Raw genomic sequence first — 12,540 nt, 5'->3', positions numbered from 1 at the left:
GTACAGGGCCCAAATTTATAGGAAGGAAGGCAGTGTTATCATACTGCACTGAATATTTATAACTGGGATTGCTTAATGATAAGTCTCTGAGTATACTTTTCTGAATATAACTATAAAACAAGGATTATAACCAGCAGGCCCTCAGCCTTTGGTAGAGCTCTGAGTTAGAGCTGTGAGTTGTTGCCGTAGTCACCTCTCTTGGTTTTCTGAAATTCTCTGTGGGAGGGGAGCATCTCAGAATGTAGTGCCTTGTTCCCTGAGGTTCAAGATCTTTAGGTTCAACACTACTATTTTCTACTTTTCTATAAACTTGAGATGAAAAATAGCCCTTACAAAAGCCTTCATTCTAGAGTAATTCAGGAGTATATTTCCTCCCCAACAAATAGCCTTTGATTTACAGATGCCAAGAAATCCTCATTTTAAAACTTTGATTGATCAGTGTTATCTTCCAAAGGTTTGTCTGTGATATGCCAAAGAATTTACTTTCTGGCAGCATCTCTAAATTATTAATATTTCCAACAATGCCTCGCTCAGTTCCTTGCAGATAGGGAGCAGCAGTCAGTGTTTGTGGAATTAAAATGAACAATTTAATAATTGCTAGGCAGTTTAGAAATTCAGGATCAGTGTAGTTTGCTTTTTAAATATAAGTAATACAATTTTGTTAAATCACTTATTATCTCACTTTTTTTAAAAGTGACTCAAAGTTTGTTTGTTTTTTTTCATTGCACCAGATTTCTTATAAGTAAGTAAACTAAGGACCTTGGATGTTTAATAGTTTGAAATGTAAAGAGTTGCTATATAGATAGTGCAGAGTGATGATTAAGACCAGGAGTCTTAGAGTCTGACTGACTGGGTTCAGATCTAGATTCTGCCACTTGGGCATAAGACCTGGGAAAATTACCTACTCATTTTGTACCTTAGTTTCCTTACTTTAAAAATAGGTTAATCATCTACACCTTATAGGATGTTATCATGATTAAATGCATGTAAAATGCCTAAGGTGGTGATAGTATTCAGTAAATTTTGCATAATTTTTGTTGATGTGCTTAAACATTTTTCATTTTAACTATTCTGTCAAGATCATTTACAAAAATATGAACTTGATGGGCTATTCAGTCTCACCTGAAGAGAGAACAAAATAAAGGGAAGCTCTTTTTTACCATCCTTTACAGTTGAGGAAGTCTGTTTTACCAATTTTCTTTAAGAAAGTGTACTTTGGGCTCTCGGAAATGCAATGTCCCCCTGTGTGACATTCATGCTTTGAACAATTTATGTTTTTTCTAGTAACAAATGAAAACAATAAAGAATAATGAACAATTTTATCTTTCATTCAATCAGGAAGCACTAAGTAATATGGATGATTATGATAAAACCTGCTTGGAGTCTGCATTAGTTGGTGTTTGCAATATCGTTCAGCAAGAATGGGGTGGTGCAATTCCTTGTCAGGTAAAAGCTTAATTCTTTTCTTTGCCTTAAGTTAAAAGCATTAACCACTGAGGTGCTTCAGTTTTCTTCAGGCTCCAACACAGCATGCATTGTAATTCCCACAAACTATCTTATATGCTATTGGTATCTTTTAAAAGAAGACACCAAATCAACACCAGTATACTCAGAAAGCAGCACAATTATGCGTTAAGGAAAGCATCTTCCTAGTAAATTGACTTATTGAAAGCTGGTGTTTGTATAAAATACAGAGGGCTCGCAGTGGAATTTTAGAACACTCTCTGGAAGGGATGATTATAATTCTGAGTGATAGAATTGTAAACATCTGTACAATATAGTCTGTCTGCATTATTCCAGTGTAGCATTTATTCAGCACACTTTTAACCTTCTCAACTATTGACTCGTCTAAAAAGTGAGGTGTATCAATGTCATAAAATCGGTTGCCCTTTCCTGTGAGTCCACAGTAGGTCTACGTTAGCATCAAATCAGAGCAGAGTTGTAGCAATTGAACATTTGCCATAAAGAGGTACTTTGAGAAGTGGTTTATTTTAAAGGAGAAAACAGTAAAGTTGCCACAAGGAAAATCATAATAGTCTACAACAGGAGTCAGGAAACTTTCTGTATTTTAGCCTTTGCTGGTCTGTGGCAGCTCCTCAGCTCTGTTGTAGCATAGAAACAGCCATATATATTAAGTAAATAAATGAATGTGGTTCTGTTCCAGTAAACTTTGCTTATAGAAATAGTCAGTGGACCAGAGTATATGATTTTTTCTATAGGGTCAAATACAGAATTCCTCAGTAGTGTCAGCAGCATCAGTGATATTTGTTTTTTAAATAAATATAAGATTGTACCTGCCTACAGTGTACAATCTACCCCAATCTACAATTCGAAAGATTAGGGGTTGACCTAAGTAAAGCATGAAGGAATATAAGAAGCGATGGAACTGGTCTGTATCTTGATTGTAAAAGTGGTTACATCGCTGAATGCACTTGTTGGAACTCATAGAACTATATACAAATAAGGGTGAATTTTACTGCATGTAAATTGTATCTCAGTAAACCCAGCTTTTTTTTTTTTTTTTTAAGCTTTTTTCTCTTTTCTTGCTGTAAAACCATCCTGTTTATAGAGTATAATGTCATGAGTTGGTGAAGACCCTGACCTACTACAATAAGGTTAAAAATCAGATCACTTTAGTGGACACTTGCTAAAAAAGCCAATAAATACGTTTTATTTCTTTTCAGAAATAAAAATCTTTGGCACCTTACTTCATAATTATTTGGTACATTACAGACTATCTAACTTCCTAACTATAATGAAAAGTAAAGTTTTGTTAATATCCTCCAAACTGAAAGCTAGCAGATAACACAGTTTCATTTGCTACTTCTTCAGTGTTTGAAGAAACTCAGAAAGTATGTAAGAGCCAGACCTTATGCACCATGCAGACTTCTGCCTTTTAATGTTTTCTTCTTCCTTTGCAAAAAGGAGGAATCTGAATTTGAGATATACTGTACCCTGAGGGCAAGGAGCTGGGCCTGGATCCACTTAGACTTGCTTGGTGAGTTTTGGGGTGAACCAGGTCCAAAACAGTGGAAGTTATTAGTAATTGTTTTTTATAATCAGTTACTATCAAATGGATTTGTTTTAATATGGAATATTTTTAGCCAAATTTTTAGAAAGCTGGACTATGTCTTCATTAGCTGAGTAAAGTCTGTTTCATTTGGACATTACAAAAAATATTTCATTATCACACAGCATCTGAAAAAGCTAGTGGCGGAAGTAAATAATTAGGTAGCAGCTGTTAGTACTTGGAAGAGGGATATGCGTTGCCTGCCTTCCCAAGAGATGACATCTCTCCAGGGGACCTCTATTAAGCATTCTTGGGCGTTAGAAGTAAGTGCCAGTCTTGAGGGGCTTCCCAGGTGCCTCAGTGGTAAAGAATCCTCCTGCCAATGCAGAAGACCTGGGTTCGATCCCTGGGTAGGGAAGATCCCCTGGAGGAGGAAATGGCAACTCACTTCAGTATTCTTGCCTGGAGAATCCCATGGACAGGGGAGCTTGGCAGGCTACAGTCCTTGGTGTCGTAAAGAGTCAGACATAAGTGAATGTGCATGCATGCACATGTGAATCTTGGCACTTCACATGGTACAACCACCTAATACTGCCTTACTGGCCTGTTATTGTCAAGTTACTAGACTAGGCTAGAGAGCAAAAACAATCCTCCTCTGGATTGCTTGCAAAGTCCACCCTGCACAAGATCACTTGGAAGCAATGAGAAAAATGAAAATGATCTGTAACTTACCTTTATTGTTAGTATGTTTTGAAGTCTTTTAAACATTATAGGTTGATTAAGAATGCATTTCAGGACTTCCCAGGTGGTGCAGTTGGTGAAGAATCCACCTGCCAATGTAGGAGACATAAGAGATGTGGGTTCAATCCCTAGGTTTGAAAGATCCTCTGGAAGAGGGAATGGCAACCCACTCCAGTGTTCTTGCCTGGAAAACTGCATGGACAGAGGAGCCTGGCAGGTTACAGTCCATGGGGTCACAGAGTCTAACACGACTGAGCGCACATACACACTGGTAGTACAGTGGATAAGAATTCACCTGCCAGTGCAGGGGACACAGGTTCAATCCCTGGTCCGGGAACATCCCACATGCCATTGAGCAACCAGGCCCATGTGCCACAACTACTGAAGCACTCACACCTAGAACCTGTGCTCTGCCACAAGAGAAGCCCCTGCTCACCACAACTAGAGAAAGCCTGCACAGCAACAAAGACCCAGAGCAGCCAATAAATAAATAGTTTTTAAATAATGCGTTTTAAAAGTCATGTCTATATATGATAAATAAATACATATTTAAAGGAGTTGTCCTTTTAGTTGACCAGGGATAGATAAAGTTTGTCATCTTCGAAAATAAAGTGTCATGAATCAGTCTTCAGACTTCTGTGCTGATACCTCCTAGGGACACACATAAATCCTTATTCCATTTTTGACAGCAGCGCCTTAGGTGCCAACTCCTTGTCTGAGAAGTAGGATTCTAGTTTTAATACAGTTAAGTAAGAATTGGTTATGAGTGGTTTTGTCCTTTTTTTAAGTGTTCACAGGTAGGTGCTTTTCTTTAAAGGTTTAATTAGGTAAAATATAGTAAAATCCATAGATCTTAAGTATACAGTTTATTGAGTTTTAACAAATGTATACACCTATGTAACTGCTCTTCCAGTCAAGCTATAGAACATTTCCATTACCCTGCAGTTTCCTCACGCCCCTTCCTACCCAGTATCTCCCTACATTCCCTATTTGATTTGTCTTAGTTTTGTTTCACCTGTTCTAGAACTTCACATATATATATATGTATGGAATCATAAAATGTGTGTCATCTTTCACTCGACAGAATGTTACTGAGATTTATTCACATCTTTGCTTGTATCCCTGCAAAGGTACATTTTTCAGTGCAAATGTAATTCGGGAGAAATGCAAACATTGCCAAATGAGACTGCCTTAAATAAATATGTTATTTCATGGACAAAGCTCCTCTCACTCTTTGCAAACAGGTTGTTCTGGTGACAGATGGCTGTCTTGGCATCGGTAGAGGGTCTCTGCGGCACTCCTTGGCTACTCACAACCAACGCGGCGAGAGCAACAGGTTTCCGCTACCTTTTCCTTTTCCATCTAAGTTGTACATCATGTGCATGGCGAATCTGGAGGAGGTAAGGCTTTGTATTAAGTTCTTTTTAGTTTGATTAGATATGTTTTGGGACTCAGTTTAATTTTTAATATATTCCAGTAATATTGCATTACGTATACAGGCATGCCTCAGAAATATTGCAGGATGTTCCAGACCACCACCACAAAGTGGGAATTGCAGTGAAGCGGGAATCACAGTAAAGCGATTTGCATTAATTTCTTTCTTTCCAAGTGCATATAAAAGTTTTGTTTATACTTTACTGTAGTCTGTTAAGTGTACAATAGCATTAAGTCTAAAAAAAAAATCTACATACCTTATTTTTAAAATATTTTATTGCCAAAGAATGGTAACCATTATCTGAGCCTTCAGTGAGTTGTAATCTTTTTGCTTGTGGAGGGTTTGAAATATTGGGAGAATTACCAGAATGTGACACAGAGGCAAAGTGAGTAAATGCTGTTGGAAAGATGGGGCCAATAAAATTGCTTGACACCGGTTTGCCACAAACCTTCAATTTGTTTTTAAAAAAAAAGGCAGGATCTGCGAAGCTCAATAAATGAGGTATGCCTGTACTATCACACCGACCTGCATTGTTTCAGCTGAGACTGCTTACTAATTATATTTGAAAAGACTTTCTGTCTCAAATGCTTTCTGAAAGCACAGTGTTATCTCAAGAGACATAGTAGGAGTTGTTATCCATCCTACTTCCCACAAAGATCCTTCACATGCTGAAGAGTCAAAATGTTCTTTTTGGCGGTCAGAGTTTTCCTCAGTTAGGAATTCTTAACATCCATTAAGCTAGGAATGTTGACAGAAGTATGCTTTTTTTCCTTTGGTAAAGTAACATTACTCTGATGAATGTTTTATTAAACTCCACTTCCTGATTTTCCCATTTAGTTTGGAAAGTTATTTAATTCTTCTTGATCTCAGTTTTTCTATCTGTAAAATGTAGATAATGATGGTTTTTACCAAAAGATGTTAGAAACATTTGGAATGGAAGATGGTCTGTGAATACTAGCTGCAGTCACCGCTGAATCATTGCAAAGCTACTTGAAATGAAATAGTTCTACTGGTATAATTTGCTATAACATTCCTCTTTGGTAACTTTGAGTCAAAATTATTTTCCTTCTCACATTGATTAAAAAAAAAATCATCTCCCTTATGTGACCTTGGTGTGTTGATAATGTCTCATTTTATGCCACTTTAAAAGGGTCGTTTTGCTTTCTAGCTTCAGAGCACTGATTCCTTGGATTGCCTTGAACGTCTTATAGATTTAAACAATGGTGAAGGGCAGATTTTTACTATTGATGGTCCCCTGTGCTTGAAAAATGTACAGTCTATGTTTGGGTGAGTATACACATTGAACTTTATTGCCTTCTTACAATCTATTATTATAATTTGATAGCAAACAATAATATCTAGGTTACTATTTCTAATTGTGTCATTTCATTTTCCCCAAGTTGCACATTTTTCAGATATTATGACTGATAGTAGTGACTTTTAAAAGTTTACTCCCTTTTAAATTAAGCATATCTAAATCTATAATGCCTGTAGTTACCAACTTCCTCACATTGACAGCAATTTCAAAGATGAACTTGCTTTTGGGCTTTTCAGAATTGAAATTTCCTCACCAAAAATATCAGATTTTGTTCTGTTTCACGAATGGTCAGATAGATCATAGCTTTGGAATAAACTTGAAGGGAAAACAAACTTGACATCTTAAAAAAAATTTTCTTGGAAAAAAGTACATGTGTCATACTACTGTTCCTATAACAAATAACCATCGTATTCTAGAAAGCTGATAGATCTGGCATATACACCCTTCCATGCTGTTCTCAAGTGCGGCCACCTCACCGCTGACGTGCAAGTCTTCCCCAGGCCAGAACCTTTTGTAATAGATGAGGAAATTGATCCTATCCCGAAAGTCATTAATACAGGTAACTTTTTTTTTTTTTAACTTCCTCCTTAGTACTTCTGTTATCCTTACTTTCTTCTAACTTCTGATTTTCTTCTCCTCTCTCCAGGAGGGCTGAAGAGAAACTCAGTATACTTTGGATGGGAGGGTGCATTACCTAAGGGTTGGCAGATGAGTGGTCTTCCATGGTGACGTCATGCATTAATCTCCAATCCTAGATGATTATAACCACAGATTACTAGAGATTGAAAACCAGAGCCAGATTCACTAGCATTGAAATCCTTGAGGTAGTCCTTTAATAGAGATAGTAAGACTGACTTGACACGCATGGAGAGAAGCATGGAAAGCTTTGTAGAAGCTTGAAAGTGAAGTCGCTCAGTCATGTCTGACTCTTTGCAACCCCATGGACTATAGCCTACCAGGCTCCTCCATCCATGGGGTTCTCCAGGCAAGAATACTGGAGTGGGTTGCCATTTCCTTCTCCAGGGGATCTTCTCGACCCAGGGATTGAACCTGGGAGGCAGACACTTTAACCTCTGAGCCACCAGAGACTGACTAGCATCGTTATTAAGGTCATGTATGAAGAGCTAGCTTCTAGACTTGTCTGTGTGAATCTTCCTCTGTGACCCTGGACAAGTCACTTCCTCTAGTTCTTATTGGCTGGGTGAGTGGAATCTCTCAGGTCTCAGCTCTGATATACCGTACCCCTCTAATCTTGCTGCTAATGACTAAAAGAAAGCAAAGTATATGACTTCTACCTGGCTCGTGTTGCCGGTGCTATACTTAGGTTAGATTGGCAAAGCCAAGAATCTAAAGTAACTAGGGTAGTAGAGAAGAGAATTGTCTGATATTGGCAGATGGACTCCTTGAGTGGTGGGTACATTTTGAACCATCAACTATTTTAGTCACCATACTGCCCTCTGCGCCTGGCATACTGTCTCATGCTCAGTAGACATTCACCAGGTAGCTGTTCAGTCACCAAATGATTAAAATTAAATACAACTGGAGATTCATTTCATTCTTAAATGTATAGATTTTAAGGAGTTTTTGAGGGAAAGGCTGTGCACAAGCTCTTTTGTTTTCTGGGCCTTTATTTTCTGTTCCCAGCTCTCTGAAAGTAGGGCATCCGTCTCTTTCGTTGCAACTAGACTGCAATGTGCCAAATGTTTTGTTGCCTTCAAACCAGTTAGACTCCCATCTTTTTTTGGATGAGTAACTTTCAATAGATCTTTTCTTTCAAGAAGCACTTTACTTTCTGTGTATCAGATTTCATAAGCAGTGTTTACATGGGGAAATCAAATACGATGACTGAGAATGTTATTGGAAATTTCTCTGAATGGCTCTAATACTTTGCATGTTAAGTCACGAAGAAAATAAGGATAATTGTCTTTTATTTAATGGACTAAGTTATATAAACTTTTAGTCCAGGATTTTTGTTAAAGCTTATATTTAAACCACTTTAAAACATAGGCCTTTTTCTACTCAAATGAAAAAATATATATAACTGCTTATGCTAATTCATTTGTTAATCAGCTAAAGAAGGTAATGACACCAAAAGTCCAGAGAATCAGATTTCCTGATTATTCAATATAAGAAGTATGGTATACTCACCATGACCCTGACTTTTTTAAAAAATTGTTTTGAGAATGAGTGAAATATGAAGGCTTCTTCCAATTAAAAATAATGGGTGACTTTGTTTTTCTTCTTTACAGTTTTTAGTGTTGTCTAAGTTTTTATACTAATATCTATATAATCAGAAAGAAACTTTTAGAATGTACTTTGGGTTTCAACTTTTTTTTTTTTTTACTAATTTTAAATTTTCAAAAAATACTTTTGATCTTTAATACAGTTTCTATAAAGCAAGGAAATCATTGTCATATATAGACTGCAATCCTGGTTTTGTAGAACATGTATTTCTTTCTCTCAGGGAAAGCATTTTTAATGCAATAGCCTTGCTCTCCAAATACAGGCTGCTTTCAGTTGTCGTGGAAATATTTGTGTATGTCGCCCCCTGGTGACCAGAACATCCTTTACTATACAGAGAGACAGCCATTAAGCTTTTGCCTTGGCTGAGGACCTAGCCTCATAAAAAGTTTAGCTGATTTGTCATAAAACTTAAGTCCATTAAATAGACAGATATCCTTATTTTCTTAGTTACTTGAAATGCAAAGTGCTAGAGTCATTCAGAAAAACTTCTAATAACCTTCCTAGTCATCATATTTGAATTCCCCAACTAAACACAGTGTTTATGAAATCCAGTACATAGAAAATAATGTACTTTCCCATAAGATGAATTAATTTTTATTGGAGTATAATTGCTTTACAATGTTGTGTTAGTTTCTGCTGTACAGCAAAGTGAATCAGATATATACATATATATATATATATAAAATATATATAAACACTCCTCTGTTTTAGATTTCCTTTCCATTTAGGTCACCACAGAGCATTGAGCAGAGTTCCCTGTGCTATACGGTAGCTTCTCATTAGTGATCTATTTTGTGTACAGTCTCAATGTGTGTATATATCAATCCCAGTCTCCCAGTTCGTCCCACCACCAGTTAGTTCCCCCTTTGGTAACCATAAGTTTGTTTTGTACATCTGTGATTCTATTTCTGCTTGCAAGTAAGTTCATCTATGACATTTTTCTAGATTCCACATATGAGCAACATTATATGATATTTGTCTTTCTCTTTCTGACTTCCTTCACTCTGTGCAACAGTCTCTAGGTCCATCCATATTGCTACGGATGGCATTACTCCATTCCTTTTTATGGCTGAGTGATATGCCATTGCATTTATGTACCACATCTTCCTTATCCATTCATCTGTCAATGGACATTTCCATGTCCTGGCTAAGTAGTGCTGCAGTGAACATCAGGGTGCATGCAACCTTTCAAATTGTGGTTTTCTCCGGATATATGCCCAGGATTGGGGTTGCTGGGTCATGTGGTAGCTCTATTTTCAGGTTTTAAGGAACTTCCATACTGTTGTCCATAGAGAACAGTATTGGCTGTACCAATTTACATTCCCACCAACAATGTAGGAGGGTTTCCTTCTTTCCACATCATCTCCAACATTTATTGTTTGTAACGAATTAATTCTATGTTGATTCCTTCTTTTCAGATTTGGAAATAGTGGGATTTATTGATATAGCAGATATTTCAAGTCCCCCAGTTCTGTCCAGACATCTGGTCCTACCCATAGCACTTAACAAAGGTGAGTTCTCTTCTTATTCCAGTGATACATATGAAGTATCTTATTATCTAAAGTTATTCTTAAATGTTGGATAGTAGAATAGCCCATTTTGAAGAGTTTTGGGGAAAGGAGTATTTACTGGGTTGGATTTTTTAAAAAATGGAATGTTGCCTAATATATTAAAAACTAATTCTGCTGCTTTATAACTGTGGAAAGAAAGCATTTGACACGATTTACTGTGTGCTGCTTTGTTAATTTACAGTGGAAGTCCTCTTTAGAGATGAGAATGCTTGCTTAGTTACTCATCTAGGGCTCTGTCTTTCCCTGTGGGATCATGCTGGGGAAACCAAAGTAGTTCTTAGAAGGTTGCCTGATGAACGTGGAATGTAGCTTTATAACAGGAGAAACTGCACCTGTTCTCTACTGGCGCTTAGCACATAGCACATACTCAGTAAATACTGTTGAATGAATGAATGAATCCAGGCCCTTGTGAGGCCACATTATTTCAGAATATACGTCTCCAGCAACTATAGTTACAGCTCCTGAATTTAGCATCTCTCTGGAGAATGTTAGTTTCTAGCACTTTAAACTTCTCTTTTCTCTGTTTTAGGCTGACCATCTCCTTTATGTTCACCAACTTTCTCCAAGAAATGTATACAGTCAATCAGGTTTCCCCCTGCTGAGTTATGATCACGTTCCATTTACTCACGGTTATTTCAGTTGGAGTTTTGGGTATTCCATAATCGTCCATCACATAGACCAAATCTTTGATATGTTCTCACAGATGACTGGTTGTGATCACTGTGTTTATAATATTGTTCTTGATATTGATAACAACCAGGTTTCCCTTATTTCTAAGCTCCTGGGGGGATTCTGCACACCCATATAAATTGCCAGGAAAGAAAGTGAGCAAAATAAAGAGTTCATGTAGGAGAACAGTGGAAAGAAAAGTATGGGAAGGCAAAATGGAGCCATGTTGTAAGGGCTATTGAATATCAAGCCAGGCAGAGTCTTCCTATTGAATTAGAAAGTCTTTGAATCAGCTTGAGTAAACGGATAATTTAGGAGGAAGTTACCTGAAGGAAGATGCATTCATCTGTCAGAGAGAACCTGGAGTTGGAAAAGTGAGTCAAGAGGCTTGTGGAGAAGTCACTGTTCTTTGGGGTATCCCATCCACTTGCTGCCTGAAGGCTGTCAGTTGAGAATACTCTTGACATCTCTGAACCTCTGTTTCTGTTTCAGTGGTGCCTAAAATTCCCAGAGAGCATCTAGCTTAGTGTTCTAGTAGAAACTATGGAAAGCTGATTTTTTATGTAACAGTTTTGCTAAAATATAATTCATATACCAAATACCTCACTCATTTCAAGTGTACAATTCAGTAGTATTTACTGTATTTACAGAGTTATGCAACCATAACCACAGTTTTTGAATCAGAATTTTAGAATTTTCACTACCTCAGAAAGAACCTTTTAGCTGTCAATCCCTAACCTTCCATCTCTCTTAGCTTCAGGTAACCACTGATATCCTTTCTATCTGTATAGATTTGCTTATTCTGGATGTTTCCTATAAATGGAATTCACATAATATGTGAAAACTGATTTTTATATGGACATAAGAAAACCAGAATATGAGTTTTTCTTCTTTGTTATAATATTCTTTTATAATTCCGTGTACTCTCCTTCCAAGGTTAGAAGCAGCCAAGAGTACAATTGGAGCTTGGGGCTTTTCTAGCTAATATCAGTCTGACTGGTTTTCTGTCTTTTCACAGAAGGTGATGAGGTGGGTACTGGTATAACTGATGACAATGAAGATGAAAATTCAGCCAATCAGATTGCAGGCAAGATACCCAACTTCTGTGTCCTGCTTCATGGCAGCCTAAAAGTGGAAGGAATGGTGGCAATAGTTCAGCTAGGGTAAGAAACTTTTTTTACTGTTTGTTGAGTGAAAGGGAGAATCAATTTACAAAGTGAAGTATTTCCCAGATTTTTCTGAAAGAATAGAAAGGATCTCATCAGTCTTTTTCTCTTCCTGCCATATCCTCCTCACCTACTGTCACCGTGTCTACTTCTCTTTAAAGCATCCACTAGAGTAAGTACAGTGAGTCTTTTCATTATATTGCCTTTATATTTTTTAGATGATGAGCATTTTTTATTTCTTTTTTTAAATTTATTTATTTTTAATTGGAGGATAATTCATCACCATGAATCACTCATAGGTGTATACATATGTTGCCTCCCTAATAAAGTATTTTTTACATTGTTTTTTTTTTTTTTTTTACTTTTTATTTTGTATTGGAGTAAGC

At 37.0% G+C, this 12,540-nt stretch overlaps 1 protein-coding gene across 2 annotated transcripts in view; it reads left to right on the top strand.

Annotated features, from left to right (window-relative positions):
* Nucleotides 1-12,540, top strand: part of INTS14 (integrator complex subunit 14) — a 33,457-nt gene that overhangs the window by 4,602 nt on the left and 16,315 nt on the right. For both annotated transcript variants that reach the window (XM_055536741.1, XM_055536740.1), the window contains exons 3-8: nucleotides 1,339-1,446; nucleotides 4,996-5,151; nucleotides 6,355-6,473; nucleotides 6,921-7,063; nucleotides 10,167-10,259; nucleotides 12,007-12,151. In XM_055536741.1, the coding sequence (XP_055392716.1) occupies nucleotides 1,339-1,446; nucleotides 4,996-5,151; nucleotides 6,355-6,473; nucleotides 6,921-7,063; nucleotides 10,167-10,259; nucleotides 12,007-12,151 (764 nt within the window). The remainder of the gene's footprint in view (nucleotides 1-1,338; nucleotides 1,447-4,995; nucleotides 5,152-6,354; nucleotides 6,474-6,920; nucleotides 7,064-10,166; nucleotides 10,260-12,006; nucleotides 12,152-12,540) is intronic.

Source organism: Bubalus kerabau, chromosome 10 (genome assembly GCF_029407905.1).
Source record: "Bubalus kerabau isolate K-KA32 ecotype Philippines breed swamp buffalo chromosome 10, PCC_UOA_SB_1v2, whole genome shotgun sequence".
In the NCBI taxonomy this organism is placed as follows: Eukaryota; Metazoa; Chordata; class Mammalia; order Artiodactyla; family Bovidae; genus Bubalus; species Bubalus kerabau.
Note: the sequence above shows the minus strand (reverse complement) of the source record. Positions and strands in the feature narration are given on the sequence as shown.